This window comes from Scyliorhinus torazame, chromosome 1, assembly GCF_047496885.1.
Source record: "Scyliorhinus torazame isolate Kashiwa2021f chromosome 1, sScyTor2.1, whole genome shotgun sequence".
In the NCBI taxonomy this organism is placed as follows: Eukaryota; Metazoa; Chordata; class Chondrichthyes; order Carcharhiniformes; family Scyliorhinidae; genus Scyliorhinus; species Scyliorhinus torazame.
The window spans coordinates 258,878,755-258,893,384 of record NC_092707.1 but is presented as its reverse complement, the minus strand read 5'-3'; the positions used below and the strand labels follow the sequence as shown (position 1 = coordinate 258,893,384).

Sequence of the window (14,630 nt, the reverse complement as noted above, 5' to 3'; positions counted from 1 at the left end):
TGAGGACATTCAATGAGACAAGGGAAAGAGGGGTGCTTCCCCCGACGCTGTCACAGGCCGCTATCTCATTGATCCTGAAGCGGGACAAGGTCCTGGAGTTATGCGGGTCCTACAGGCCGATATCCTGACTAAATCTAGACGCCAAACTGTTGGCCAAAATCTTGTCCTCTAGGATTGAAGACTGCGTTCCGGACGTGATTCGGGAGGACCAGACGGGATTCGTTAAGGGTAGGCAGTTGGCGGCCAATGTAAGAAGGTTGTTAAATGTGATCATGATGCCCCCAGAAGGTAGGGACGTGGAAGTAGAGGTCGTAATGGACACAGAGAAGGCATTTGATTGGGTGGAATGGGAATATCTGTGGGAGGTACTGGGACGGTTTGGATGTGGGCGGGGCTTCATTGACTGGGTCAGGCTGCTGTATAAGTCTCCTGTTGCGAGCGTACGGACGAATAGGTCAACATCGGACTATTTCAGGCTGCACCCGGGGACGAGACAGGGATTCCCCCTCTCCTACTGCTGTTTGCATTGGCCATAGAGCCGCTGGCAATTGCACTGAGAGCCTCAAGGGGCTGGTCCGGGGGGAACACAGAGTCTCGCTAATCGCAGACGACCTGCTCCTCTATGTTTCGGACCCACTAGAAGGGATGGAAGCAATTATGAGGATTCTGGGGGAATTTGGCCGGTTTTCGGGTTATAAACTGAATATAGGGAAAAGTGAGATGTTTGCGATCCAGGCAAGGGGGCAGGAGAGACGGTTGGGGGAGCTGCCGTTTAGGGTGGTGGGGGGAAGCTTTCGGTGCCTTGGCATTCAGGTGGTGCAGGAATGGGAACGGCTACACATGTTAAATTTGGCCCAATTAGTAGACCAAATGAAGGACGATTTCCGAAGGTGGGATGCGCTCCCGTTGTCACTAGCTGGGAGGGTGCAGACAGTGAAGGTGACGGCCCTCCCGAGATTCCTGTTTGTGTTTCAGTGTCTCCCCATCTTTATTCCGCGGTCCTTTTTTAAACGGGTCAATAAGGTGATCTCTAGCTTTGTATAGGCGGGCAAGACCCCGCGAGTAAAAAAGGGGATGCTGGAGCGGAGCCAAACTTTAGTAATTATTACGGGGCAGCGAATATAGCCATGATTAGGAAGTGGGTGGTGGGGCGAGGGTCAGTGTGGGAGCGAGTGGAGGCGGCATCATGCAAGGGCATTAGTTTGGGGGCATTGGTAACGGCGCCTCTGCTGTTCCTGCCGGCACGGTACTCCACCAGCCCCATGATGGTGGCGGCCCTGAGAGTCTGGGGGCAATGGAGGAGACATGTGGGAGCGGAGGGAGCATCGGTCTGGTCTCCAATCTGTAATAATCACCGGTTTGCCCCGGGAAGGCTGGATGGAGGGTTCCAGAGATGGCAGAGAGCAGGGATTGAGAGGATGGGAGATATGTTTGTAGAGGGGAGCTTTTCTAGCCTGAGGGACTGGAGGAGAAATTTGGATTGACGAGAGGAAATGAGTTTAGGTACCTGCAGGCGCGGGACTTCCTACGCAGGCTGGTCTCAACCTTTCCGCTCCTACCACCAAAGGGGATACAGGACAGGGTAGATTCCAGAGTGTGGGTGGGAGAAGGGAGGGTTTCTGACATTTACAAGGAACTCATGGGGTCAGAGGAGACGCAGACCGAGGAGTTGAAACGCAAGTGGGAAGAGGAGTTAGGAGGTGAGATAGAGGATGGTCTCTGGGCGGACGCGTTGAGTAGAGTCAACGTGTCCACATCATATGCCAGGTTCAGCCTGATACAGTTCAAGGTCGTCCACCAGGCTCACATGACAGTGGCTCAGATAAGCAGGTTCTTTGGGATAGAAGACAGGTGTGCAAGGTGTGTGGGAGGGCCAGCGAATCATGTCCATATGTTTTGGGCATGCCCGAAGCTTAGGGGATTCTGGCCGGGGTTTGCGGATGTCATGTCCAAAGTGTTGAAAACAAGGGTGGCACCGAGTCCAGAGGTGGCGATTTTCGGGGTGTCGGAAGACCGGGAATCCAGGAGGAGAAAGAGGCAGACGTTCTAGCCTTTGCTTCCCTGGTAGCTCGGAGATGGATTCTAATCGCTTGGAGGGACCCAAAGCCCCCGACGATGGAAACCTGGCTAACTGACATGGCTAGCTTTCTCTGTCTGGAGAAAATCAAGTTCGCCTTCAGAGGGTCAATGTTAGGGTTCGCTCGGAGGTGGCAGCCGTTCGTCGACTTCTTTGGGGAAAATTAACTGTCAGCAGAAGGGGGGTGGGGCGGGGGGGGTCCAGGACAGTGAGGAGGCCGGCTGCGGCAAAGGAATTTAAGGGTTTCATGGAAAAGATGGCAGAGGGGGGGGGGAGTAGATCCATGGAGGTTTGCACGGCCGAGGACAAAGGAGTTTTTCTTTTTCTCACATGTCCACAAGTATACTCTCGCATCGACTTTTTTGTTCTGAGCAGGGCGCTAATGTTCTGAGCCTCTACCGCACCCTCAGTAGCCCCGCGTCCGGCTCACCTCTTGGCGAAGGTGGTGGATACTGAGTACTCGGCAATCGCAGTGTCGGATCATGCCCCACATTGGGTGAATCTACGGGTTAGTGTGGAGAGAGGGCAACGCCCACTGTGGAGACTGGATGTGGGATTGTTAGCGGACGAAGTGATCTGTGGGGGGGGTGAACCAGTCCATCCAGAACTACCTGGAAACAGATGATACGGGGGAGGTCTCTGCAGTGACGGTTTGGGAAGCTCTGAAGGCAGTGGTCAGAGGGGAATTAAGCTCGATACGGGCCCACAGAGAAAAGGCGGAACGGGCTGAGAGGGACAGGATAGTTGAGGAGATACTCCAGGTGGACAGGAGATACTCGGAGGCCCCGGACGCGGGGCTACTGAGGGTGCAGCAGAGGCTACAGGTGGAGTTTGGGCTGTTGACCATAGGGAAAGCAGCGGAACAGTTGAGGAAGGCAAGGGGGGCGATTTATGAGCACGGGGAAAAGGCAAGCAGAATGTTGGCGCACCAGCTCAGGAAAAGTGAGGCGGCCAGGGAGATAGGTGAAGTAAAGAGTAGAGACGGTAATACTGTCCTGGACCCAGCGGGGGTAAACGAGGTGTTTAAGGACTTCTATAGTAAATTATATGAGTCGGAACCCCCGGCTGGGGTGGAGGGGATGAGGCAGTTGTTGGATCAGTTGAGGTTTCCGAGGGTAGATGAGGATCAGGGTTTTGATGCAACAAAGTCATCTGACTTAACTGAAGGTGTGTGGAATATTGGCTGTAATTACTCCTAATTGAGTGCAAAGCAAGTCCATCCATTCAAATTAATAATGAGTGAAACAAAAACCAAATTAACTAACAAAGATGATAGTAGAAGCAATGCAATGAAGACTGATGCCAGTGTTAACAGAAGAACTGAAGTTGCGACAGGGTCAGTTGGGTCATGGGAAATTTCACAAGGGTGGCACTGTGTGCTTTGCTGTTTGAAGATTTTTTGGTTGACGGTAAGGGAGTGAATGGGGTTCAGCATCAGAGTAAAGCTGCTTCTACTCTGTGCCCGAAATATGCCCCACACCTCAGAAGATTGGTGCCAGTGTAGCATTTCTTTCACACAGCCGTCCTTTGAGGTTACCTATCAGAGCCAGATGTGCACTGGGAGAGGTGCATTCATTTCACTTCTGCCCATTCCAGCACAGTCTTCCATCCAAGCAGTCAACAGTCGATTTGACCTCAGGTCAGAGGCGAAGGGTTAACTCAGTTTGTCACCAAGTGTTTCTTTCAAGCCAAGCGTTACATATCAGTCCTTTAACATCAGTCCTATAGTCCTGTTGGAATTCATATTCATGTCTCTTGTGGCAAGGTTTGTGAGAAGCATTTGGAATTGTGGTAAATTCTTCAAGAATATTAGAGAACTTTACATAATTGCTGGGAACATTATACTGCATTGTTAACGAGCCCTGTTCCGAGTCAGTGGATATACAAAATACAGGGCATTCTTCTTCACAGAGTAGTTGGGTGGAGTGCGTCGATGAAGCTGAAGCTATGTGATTTTGCTGCAGTGACTTTTGCTTCATTTGCAAGTGATCATAGGTAGTTTGGTGTTGGAATTTCTGTTAATACTGTCCAACAGTGAATCAGTTACCTATCTGGATGTTTCAAAACTCACGTCAGACTTCTTTAGAGACAATGAAGAAGAGGATGGTGTGGTCCCTCTATTCATTGGACTTGTACCATTTCCTCCAGGTGGGGTCTTGTCCATTGGTGTATGCATTCTGTGAGCATCCAGCATCTCCAGGAGCAAGTCATACAGTGGCACCACATTCTTACACTTCATACTGTACAGGTGTTCCATTCCTTTGTTACTGTTGATCAAAGCACATTACAGAGAATCAGCTCAGCACCACCTAAGTATACACAAAGTACACACAGTGAACCCAATCCTCCCAGATCATTCACACAATTGCACAGAGCAGCCAATCAGATGGAAGGTTCAATCAATATTAATTTGATATATATATATAGATATGAGATGTTTAAGAACGCTATAGAAAGGTAACGGGAGGGGGGGGTCACACAATTAGAAGTTGCTGTTGGGTGCTGAAGAAGAGGTTGCTTTGAACAACCTCTTTCATAACTACACCCACTTCCTCCAAATGAATGGTGATCCTGTGGGAAATTGCATGGGAGCTCGCTCTACTCTACTTTTTATGGACAATATGAAGCATTCCTGTTCCAGTTTTGTTCAGGCGCACTTCAATGTACCCACTTTCTCCAGGACATTGATGGTGTATGGATGCCACTTCCCGCTCTCACCCCAAACTGGATCGTTTGATCAACTTTGCTTCCAATTTCCACCCTTCTCTCACCATGACGAGGTCCATCTCCTAACCTCCACTACTCCTTCATGACTTCTCGAATCTATATTTCTGGTAATAGGCTCTCAACAAATATTCACCATGTGTCACAGGTACCTCCAACACACTTCTTCACACCCTGATTCCTTGTAAGGACTCCATTCCATTCCCCCAGTTTCTCCCTCCCCTTCACATCTGATAAGTAGTGATGTAAGCATGGATTTATGAAAGAAAAATCATGCTTGACAGAATTCTTTGAAGGCATAACTAGTAGAGTTGACCAGTGAGAACTGGTGGATGTGGTTTCGACTTTCAGAAGGCTTTCGACAAGGTCTCACATAACAGATTAATATGTAAAGTTAAAGCACACGGGATGGATAGAAAGCTGGCGAGCAGACAGGAAGCAAAAAGTTGGAATGAATGGGTCTTTTTCTGATTGGCAGGCAGTGACCAGTGGGGTACCGCAGGGATCTGTACTAGGACCCCAAATGTTCAGATTATATATTCATGATTTGGATGAGGGAACTAAATGTATTATCTCCAAATTTGCAGATGATACAAAGTTGAGTGGGAGGGTGAGCTGTGAGGAGGATGCAGAGATGCTTCAGCAGGATTTGGACAGGCTGAGTGAGTGGGCATATGCATGGCAGATGCAGTATAATGTGGGTAAATGTGAGGTTATCCATTTCGATAGCAAAAACAGTAAGACAGATTATTGTTTGAAATGGGTGTAAATTGTGAGAGGTGGATACTCAGCAAAACCTTGGTGTCCTCGTGCATCAGTCGCTGAAAATAAGTGCGCAGGTACAGCAGGCAATAAAGAAGGCTAATGGTATGTTGGCCTTCACAGAGAGATTATTGGAATAGAGATGTTTTAGTGCGCGGTGGTTAGAGGGGAGCTGATCTCGATACGGGTCCACAGGGAGAAGGCAGACAGAGCAGAGACGGACCGACTGATAAAGGAGATACTGCAGGTCGACAGGAGGTATGCGGAGACTCCAGAGGCAGGGCTTCTAAGGGAACGACGGAGGCTACAGGCGGAGTTTGGCTTGTTAACTACAGGGAAGGCAGTGGAGCAGCTGAGGAAGGCGAGGGGGGCTATTTATGAATATGGAGAGAAGGCCAGCAGAATGCTTGCACAGCAGCTTAGAAAGAGGGACGCAGCCAGGGAGATAGGGAAAGTAAAGGACAGAGACGGGAACCTGATCAGAGATTCAGCAGGGGTTAATAAGGCGTTCAAGTAGTTTTACAGCAGGTTGTATGAGTCAGAACCCCCAGCTGGGCCGGAGGGGATGAGGCACTTTTTAGGGGGGCTGAAGTTCCCGAAGGTGGATGGGGGGGTTGGTAGAAGGGCTGGGGGCCCCGATCGGGTTGGAGGAAATAGCAGAGGGGCTGAAGGTCATGCAGTCGGGTAAAGCCCCGAGCCAGACGGGTACCCAGTGGAGTTTTATAAAACGTTCTCTGGGATATTGGGGCCGCTGTTGATGAGGACATTCAATGAGACAAGGGAAAGAGGGGTGCTTCCCCCGACGCTGTCACAGGCCGCTATCTCATTGATCCTGAAGCGGGACAAGGTCCTGGAGTTATGCGGGTCCTACAGGCCGATATCCTGACTAAATCTAGACGCCAAACTGTTGGCCAAAATCTTGTCCTCTAGGATTGAAGACTGCGTTCCGGACGTGATTCGGGAGGACCAGACGGGATTCGTTAAGGGTAGGCAGTTGGCGGCCAATGTAAGAAGGTTGTTAAATGTGATCATGATGCCCCCAGAAGGTAGGGACGTGGAAGTAGAGGTCGTAATGGACACAGAGAAGGCATTTGATTGGGTGGAATGGGAATATCTGTGGGAGGTACTGGGACGGTTTGGATGTGGGCGGGGCTTCATTGACTGGGTCAGGCTGCTGTATAAGTCTCCTGTTGCGAGCGTACGGACGAATAGGTCAACATCGGACTATTTCAGGCTGCACCCGGGGACGAGACAGGGATTCCCCCTCTCCTACTGCTGTTTGCATTGGCCATAGAGCCGCTGGCAATTGCACTGAGAGCCTCAAGGGGCTGGTCCGGGGGGAACACAGAGTCTCGCTAATCGCAGACGACCTGCTCCTCTATGTTTCGGACCCACTAGAAGGGATGGAAGCAATTATGAGGATTCTGGGGGAATTTGGCCGGTTTTCGGGTTATAAACTGAATATAGGGAAAAGTGAGATGTTTGCGATCCAGGCAAGGGGGCAGGAGAGACGGTTGGGGGAGCTGCCGTTTAGGGTGGTGGGGGGAAGCTTTCGGTGCCTTGGCATTCAGGTGGTGCAGGAATGGGAACGGCTACACATGTTAAATTTGGCCCAATTAGTAGACCAAATGAAGGACGATTTCCGAAGGTGGGATGCGCTCCCGTTGTCACTAGCTGGGAGGGTGCAGACAGTGAAGGTGACGGCCCTCCCGAGATTCCTGTTTGTGTTTCAGTGTCTCCCCATCTTTATTCCGCGGTCCTTTTTTAAACGGGTCAATAAGGTGATCTCTAGCTTTGTATAGGCGGGCAAGACCCCGCGAGTAAAAAAGGGGATGCTGGAGCGGAGCCAAACTTTAGTAATTATTACGGGGCAGCGAATATAGCCATGATTAGGAAGTGGGTGGTGGGGCGAGGGTCAGTGTGGGAGCGAGTGGAGGCGGCATCATGCAAGGGCATTAGTTTGGGGGCATTGGTAACGGCGCCTCTGCTGTTCCTGCCGGCACGGTACTCCACCAGCCCCATGATGGTGGCGGCCCTGAGAGTCTGGGGGCAATGGAGGAGACATGTGGGAGCGGAGGGAGCATCGGTCTGGTCTCCAATCTGTAATAATCACCGGTTTGCCCCGGGAAGGCTGGATGGAGGGTTCCAGAGATGGCAGAGAGCAGGGATTGAGAGGATGGGAGATATGTTTGTAGAGGGGAGCTTTTCTAGCCTGAGGGACTGGAGGAGAAATTTGGATTGACGAGAGGAAATGAGTTTAGGTACCTGCAGGCGCGGGACTTCCTACGCAGGCTGGTCTCAACCTTTCCGCTCCTACCACCAAAGGGGATACAGGACAGGGTAGATTCCAGAGTGTGGGTGGGAGAAGGGAGGGTTTCTGACATTTACAAGGAACTCATGGGGTCAGAGGAGACGCAGACCGAGGAGTTGAAACGCAAGTGGGAAGAGGAGTTAGGAGGTGAGATAGAGGATGGTCTCTGGGCGGACGCGTTGAGTAGAGTCAACGTGTCCACATCATATGCCAGGTTCAGCCTGATACAGTTCAAGGTCGTCCACCAGGCTCACATGACAGTGGCTCAGATAAGCAGGTTCTTTGGGATAGAAGACAGGTGTGCAAGGTGTGTGGGAGGGCCAGCGAATCATGTCCATATGTTTTGGGCATGCCCGAAGCTTAGGGGATTCTGGCCGGGGTTTGCGGATGTCATGTCCAAAGTGTTGAAAACAAGGGTGGCACCGAGTCCAGAGGTGGCGATTTTCGGGGTGTCGGAAGACCGGGAATCCAGGAGGAGAAAGAGGCAGACGTTCTAGCCTTTGCTTCCCTGGTAGCTCGGAGATGGATTCTAATCGCTTGGAGGGACCCAAAGCCCCCGACGATGGAAACCTGGCTAACTGACATGGCTAGCTTTCTCTGTCTGGAGAAAATCAAGTTCGCCTTCAGAGGGTCAATGTTAGGGTTCGCTCGGAGGTGGCAGCCGTTCGTCGACTTCTTTGGGGAAAATTAACTGTCAGCAGAAGGGGGGTGGGGCGGGGGGGGTCCAGGACAGTGAGGAGGCCGGCTGCGGCAAAGGAATTTAAGGGTTTCATGGAAAAGATGGCAGAGGGGGGGGGGAGTAGATCCATGGAGGTTTGCACGGCCGAGGACAAAGGAGTTTTTCTTTTTCTCACATGTCCACAAGTATACTCTCGCATCGACTTTTTTGTTCTGAGCAGGGCGCTAATGTTCTGAGCCTCTACCGCACCCTCAGTAGCCCCGCGTCCGGCTCACCTCTTGGCGAAGGTGGTGGATACTGAGTACTCGGCAATCGCAGTGTCGGATCATGCCCCACATTGGGTGAATCTACGGGTTAGTGTGGAGAGAGGGCAACGCCCACTGTGGAGACTGGATGTGGGATTGTTAGCGGACGAAGTGATCTGTGGGGGGGGTGAACCAGTCCATCCAGAACTACCTGGAAACAGATGATACGGGGGAGGTCTCTGCAGTGACGGTTTGGGAAGCTCTGAAGGCAGTGGTCAGAGGGGAATTAAGCTCGATACGGGCCCACAGAGAAAAGGCGGAACGGGCTGAGAGGGACAGGATAGTTGAGGAGATACTCCAGGTGGACAGGAGATACTCGGAGGCCCCGGACGCGGGGCTACTGAGGGTGCAGCAGAGGCTACAGGTGGAGTTTGGGCTGTTGACCATAGGGAAAGCAGCGGAACAGTTGAGGAAGGCAAGGGGGGCGATTTATGAGCACGGGGAAAAGGCAAGCAGAATGTTGGCGCACCAGCTCAGGAAAAGTGAGGCGGCCAGGGAGATAGGTGAAGTAAAGAGTAGAGACGGTAATACTGTCCTGGACCCAGCGGGGGTAAACGAGGTGTTTAAGGACTTCTATAGTAAATTATATGAGTCGGAACCCCCGGCTGGGGTGGAGGGGATGAGGCAGTTGTTGGATCAGTTGAGGTTTCCGAGGGTAGATGAGGATCTGGTGGAAGGGCTGGGAGCCCCAATTGAGAGTGAGGAAATAATCAAGGGGCTGGAGGGCATGCAGTCAGGCAAGGCCCTGGGGCCTGACGGCTACCCGGTGGAATTCTACAAGACGTTTTCAGAGACATTGGGCCCACTGTTGGTGAGGACATTTAATGAAGCAAGAGAGAAGGGAGTCCTCACCCCAACAATGTCACAGGCCTCGATTTCATTGATCCTGAAACGGGAGAAGGATACGGAGCAATGCGGGTCATACAGGCCGATCTCTCTACTGAATGTGGACGCCAAACTGCTGGCTAAGATACTGGCCACAAGGATAGAGGACTGTGTCCCGAGGGTGTTAGGGGAAGACCAGACAGGATTTGTTAAGGGCAGGCAACTCAAGGCCAATGTTCAAAGGCTGCTCAATGTTATTATGATGCCCTCAGAAGGAGAGGAGGTGGAGGTGGTGGTAGCGATGGATGCGGAGAAGGCTTTTGATCGTGTGGCGTGGAATTACCTGTGGGAGGCGCTGGGAAGGTTTGTGTTTGGTGAGGGCTTCATTGACTGGGTGCGGTTGTTCTATCAGGCACCAGTAGCGAGGGTGCGTACGAACCGGCTGAGGCCGGGGTATTTTAAACTACACCAAGGGACGAGGCAAGGGTGCCCCTCTACCCGCTACCATTTGCTCTGGCCATAGAGCCATTGGCCATGGCGTTAAGAGCCTCTAGGAACTGGAAAGGGCTGGTTCGGGGGAGAGTGGAGCACCGGGTCTCACTCTATGCAGATGACCTGCTCTTGTATATTTCAGACCCGCTGGAGGGGATGGGGAAGTAATGCGAACCTTGGGGGAATTTGGCAATTTTTCTGGGTACAAATTGAACATGGGGGAAAAGCGAGATGTTTGCGATCCAGGCAACGGGAAGAGACTGGGAGAGCTGCCGCATAGGTAGGGAAGAGCTTTCGATATCTGGGAATCCAGGTGGCCCGAGAATGGGAGGTACTGCACAAGTTAAACCTATCCCGATTGGTAGAACAAATGGAAGGGGACTTTAAGAGATGGAACATGCTCCCGCTATCCCTGGTGGGGAGGGTACAGACCGTGAAAATGATGGTCCTCCCCAGATTTCTGTTTGTCTTTCAGTGCCTCCCCATCTTCATCCCTAAGGCCTTTTTCAAGCGGGTGAATAAGATTATTTCGGGCTTTGTGTGGGCAAGTAAAACCCCGCGAGTGAAGAAAGTGTTACGGGGGGAGGGTGGGTTGGCGCTGCCGAACTCCTGTAATTACTACTGGACGGTTAATATAGCCATGATTAGGAAGTGGGTAGTGGGTGAGGGGTTGGCATGGGAGCGGATGGAGGCGGCATCATGTATAGGCACCAGTCTGGGAGCATTGGTAACGGCACCTCTGCCGTTCTTGCCGGCCCGATACTCCACATGTCCGGTGGTGGTGGCAGCTCTGAGAATCTGGGGGCAATGGAGGAGACATAAGCGAGTGGAGGGAGCATCGGTTTGGACCCCGATTTATAATAACCACAGGTTTGTACCGGGTAAGCTAGATGGTGGGTTCCGGAGTTGGCAGAGGGCAGGAATTAGAAGGATGGGGGATCTATTTATAGAAGGGAGCTTTCCCAGCTTGAAAGCCTTGGAGGATAAATTTAAATTGCCAGCAGGGAATGGTTTTAGGTATTTGCAGGTGCGAGACTTCCTGAGGAAACAGGTGCCGGCCATTCCGCTGCTGCCGCCAAGGGGGATACAGGATAGAATAGTTTCCAGTACCTGGATGGGAGAGCGAAAGGTATTGGATATTTACCAGGAGCTTTCGGAGGTGGTTGAAACCCCGGTGGAGGAGCTTAAGGGCAAGTGGGAGGACGAGCTAGGAGGAGAGATAGAGGCGGGTCTATGGGCGGATGCCCTAGGCAGGGTTAATACATCCTCATCATGTGCCAGGCTTAGCCTGATGCAATTTAAGGTAGTCCACCGGGCACACTTGACAGTGGCTAGGATAAGCAGGTTTTTCGGGGTAGAGGACAGGTGTGCGAGGTGCGCGGGAAGCCCAGCAAATCATGTCCACATGTTTTGGGCATGCCTGGAGCTTAGAGGGATTTGGCAGTGTTTTGCTAAGGCAATGTCCACGGTGCTAAAAACACAGGTGGTGCCGAGTCCGGAGGTGGCGATCTTTGGAGTGTCGGAAGAGCCGGGAGTTCAGGGGGCGAAAGAGGCTGACACCTTGGCCTTTGCCTCCCTGGTAGCCTGGAGATGGATCTTGTTAATGTGGAGGGACTCAAAGCCCCCGAGTGTAGAGACCTGGGTTAGTGACATGGCTGGGTTTCTCAGTCTCGAGTGAATAAGGTTTGCTGTAAGAGGGTCAATGGTCGGGTTCACCCGGAGGTGGCAGCCGTTCGGCGACTTTCTCGGGAAAATTAAAATGTCAGCAGATGCAGTATTCCAAGGGGGGGGGGGGTCGGATTGTTGTTGTATGGTTGAGGTGCGTGAAGATTGGGCTGGGGGGGAAATGTTTATTTTACCATGTTGATGTCATTGTTTATGTTACTGTTATAAACATTTTTCTAATACCTCAATAAAATATTATTTTTTAAAAAATGATATAGCTCTTGGGGCTAAAGGGATCAAGGATATGGGGGGAATGTGGGATCAGGGTATTGAACTTGATGATCAGCCATGATCATAATCAATGGCGGAGCAGGCTCGAATGGCCGAATGGCTATCTCTTGCTTCTATTTTGTAGTTTTCTATAACGCAATCTTCCTCAGGAGTGCTTCTGACAGGTCATCCTTTTTCTTCAACCGAGGATTCCCCATCCCCTCCCCCCACTGCCACCAACCCTCACCAACCAAGCCCCTCAACCATGCCATTCTATTTCCCACACTTCTACTCTCACCTCTTCCCCGCCTCCAAGAACCATGATCAGATTCCCCTTGTCCTCACCTTCCACCCCATCATCCTCCGCTATTTCACATCTCCAATGTCATGCCGCCACCACACACATTTTCCATCCCCCTCTCCTTTTAGCATTCCAGGAGGGTCGTCCTGGCAGTAACACTCTAGACCACCCCTCAACCATTCCCAACCTCCCCTTCCCACCGCATCTTTCCATGCAAATACAGGAGATGTAACACCTACCCTTTTACCTCCTTCCTTCTAAGCACCCCAGGCCCTCAAAAAACAGTAACTTACTTGTACTTCTTACAACATAGTATATGCAATGCAGTCTGCTCTACACTGAGGAGACCAAGTGCAGATTGTTTGCCCATTTTGCCAACACCTCTGCTCAATCTGCGAGTGGGCCGCCATTTATAATCTCTACCTTGCCCTCACACTGACCTTTCTGTCCTCGGCCTGCTGCAGCGTTCCAATGAAGCTCAACCTAGGCTCAAGGAACAGAACGTCCCCTTTCCATTGGGCACCTTACAGCCTTCTGGACTCAACATTCAGCAATTTCAGATTGGAATCTCTTCCCCGGTTTTGTTTCTTTCATACAGGTTTCAGTTTTAGTCTAATTTTCCCCCTTGTTTTGCTTTTGGATGGCAGAATGTTTCTCGTTCTGTCATTCACACCTCCTCTACGCACATCTTTTCTTCAGTTCTGAAGAGGAGTTATATTTGACTCCAAACGTTATCTCTACATATGCTACCAGACTATTTTCCAGCACTTCGTGTTTTTATTCAGACCTCCAGTATCCGCAGTATTTTGCTTTGATTCTTTTGTTTTACCCGTCCTGTTATCATTCCCTTTGGCCTTGCACTTCCAGTTCTTTTATCATTTAACCTCTCCTGTCTTCATCCAATCATACTCCTTCTTTTCCCATCCTCCTCCCTTTTCACTTTCCTAAAACATGTCATATTTCTAACTTTTCCCAGTTCCCAATGAAAGATCATCAAACCAATATGTTGAGGGCGATTTAACCAACAGGTTTCTGAGTGTGTAGTGGGCTGGAACTGCCATGAGCTTCCCAATGCTCGGCCCGGCGAGGACGTCACCACTATAAAACATTAATTGGTCCATTTAACGAGGTCCCACGGGCTTCACGCCGCAAATGATGATCCTGCCAGCTGATTCGCCCTGATAGTGTTCGGCAGGCCCCTGCTAACAAGGGAGATCCTGCAGGGACGCTCTGTTCCCCTGAGGGTCTTGGAGGGTCAGTAACAGGACAGCCAGTGCCGCCTGGGAAGAAGTGGCAGCAGCCGTAAGCTCGGGGTGCGTCACCAGGCGGACCGGTACCCAGTGCCATAACAAGATCAATGACCTACACCGGACAGCATAGGTGAGTTCCAATCCCGCCCCCCACCCCCGCCGCCGCCTGTCCATATTGAGAATGCACTTGGCACCATCCCATCCCAACATCATTCCATGCTCTGGCCCACCCATGTCCAGCGTTGTCACCCCACCCCCATACATACTCCCAATCCCACACATACCCCTCACCCCACTTCTCCCCATTCCCCCACACTCCCCCCTTCCCGCATATGCCCCATCTTCCCCCAGCCCAAACCACCCACACCCACTCGATGGACGAAACATGTGGCTCACGATGCCCCCCCTGTGTCCCTGCAGGAGAAGTTGGCTCACAACAGACGGGAGAGGGCCTAGACGGGCGGTGGGGTGCCGGACATCAGAGTCCTCACCACCTACCAGGAAAGGGGGTGGGGGATTCCCTCTACCTCCCCCCCTCACCTCCCATGAGTATACCTTGGAGGAGAGCTCAGAGGGCGCCACCGCATTCGCATCACGGCCGTCATCCCCACCCTCCACCAGCACAGAGACACACCTCGGTGGGTGACAATAGTGGACAGGCTTCTGGGGCACATTCTGGTGAGCACCACACAGTTGTTGATGGACATCAGCTGGAGGCAGCAACGCCCAGGCAACACAGCAGACGGAGGTCTGCTGGATCCCAGCTGGGTCCCAATCAGATGCTGAGCGTCTGGGCCAGGTTTACCCAGAGCTGATGCAGTGATAGGGTGCGGCCATGATATTCAGAGGATGTCAGCGACATTTCAGCAGGGCCATAGCCGATTGGAGGAGTCCCAGAGGCTACTGGCGCAGGAGATGTCGCTGGCAATGCGTGGCACCGAGGCTAACACTGCCAGGGCGGCGACCACA

General features: G+C 51.8%; 1 protein-coding gene across 1 annotated transcript in view; it reads right to left on the bottom strand.

Annotated features, from left to right (window-relative positions):
* Positions 1 to 3,204: 3,204 nt before the first annotated feature.
* Positions 3,205 to 14,630, bottom strand: part of esr1 (estrogen receptor 1) — a 465,450-nt gene continuing 454,024 nt past the window's right edge. The window contains exon 9 of the mRNA XM_072505188.1: positions 3,205 to 4,344. Coding sequence (XP_072361289.1) covers positions 4,125 to 4,344 — 220 coding nt within the window. The 3' untranslated portion in view covers positions 3,205 to 4,124. The remainder of the gene's footprint in view (positions 4,345 to 14,630) is intronic.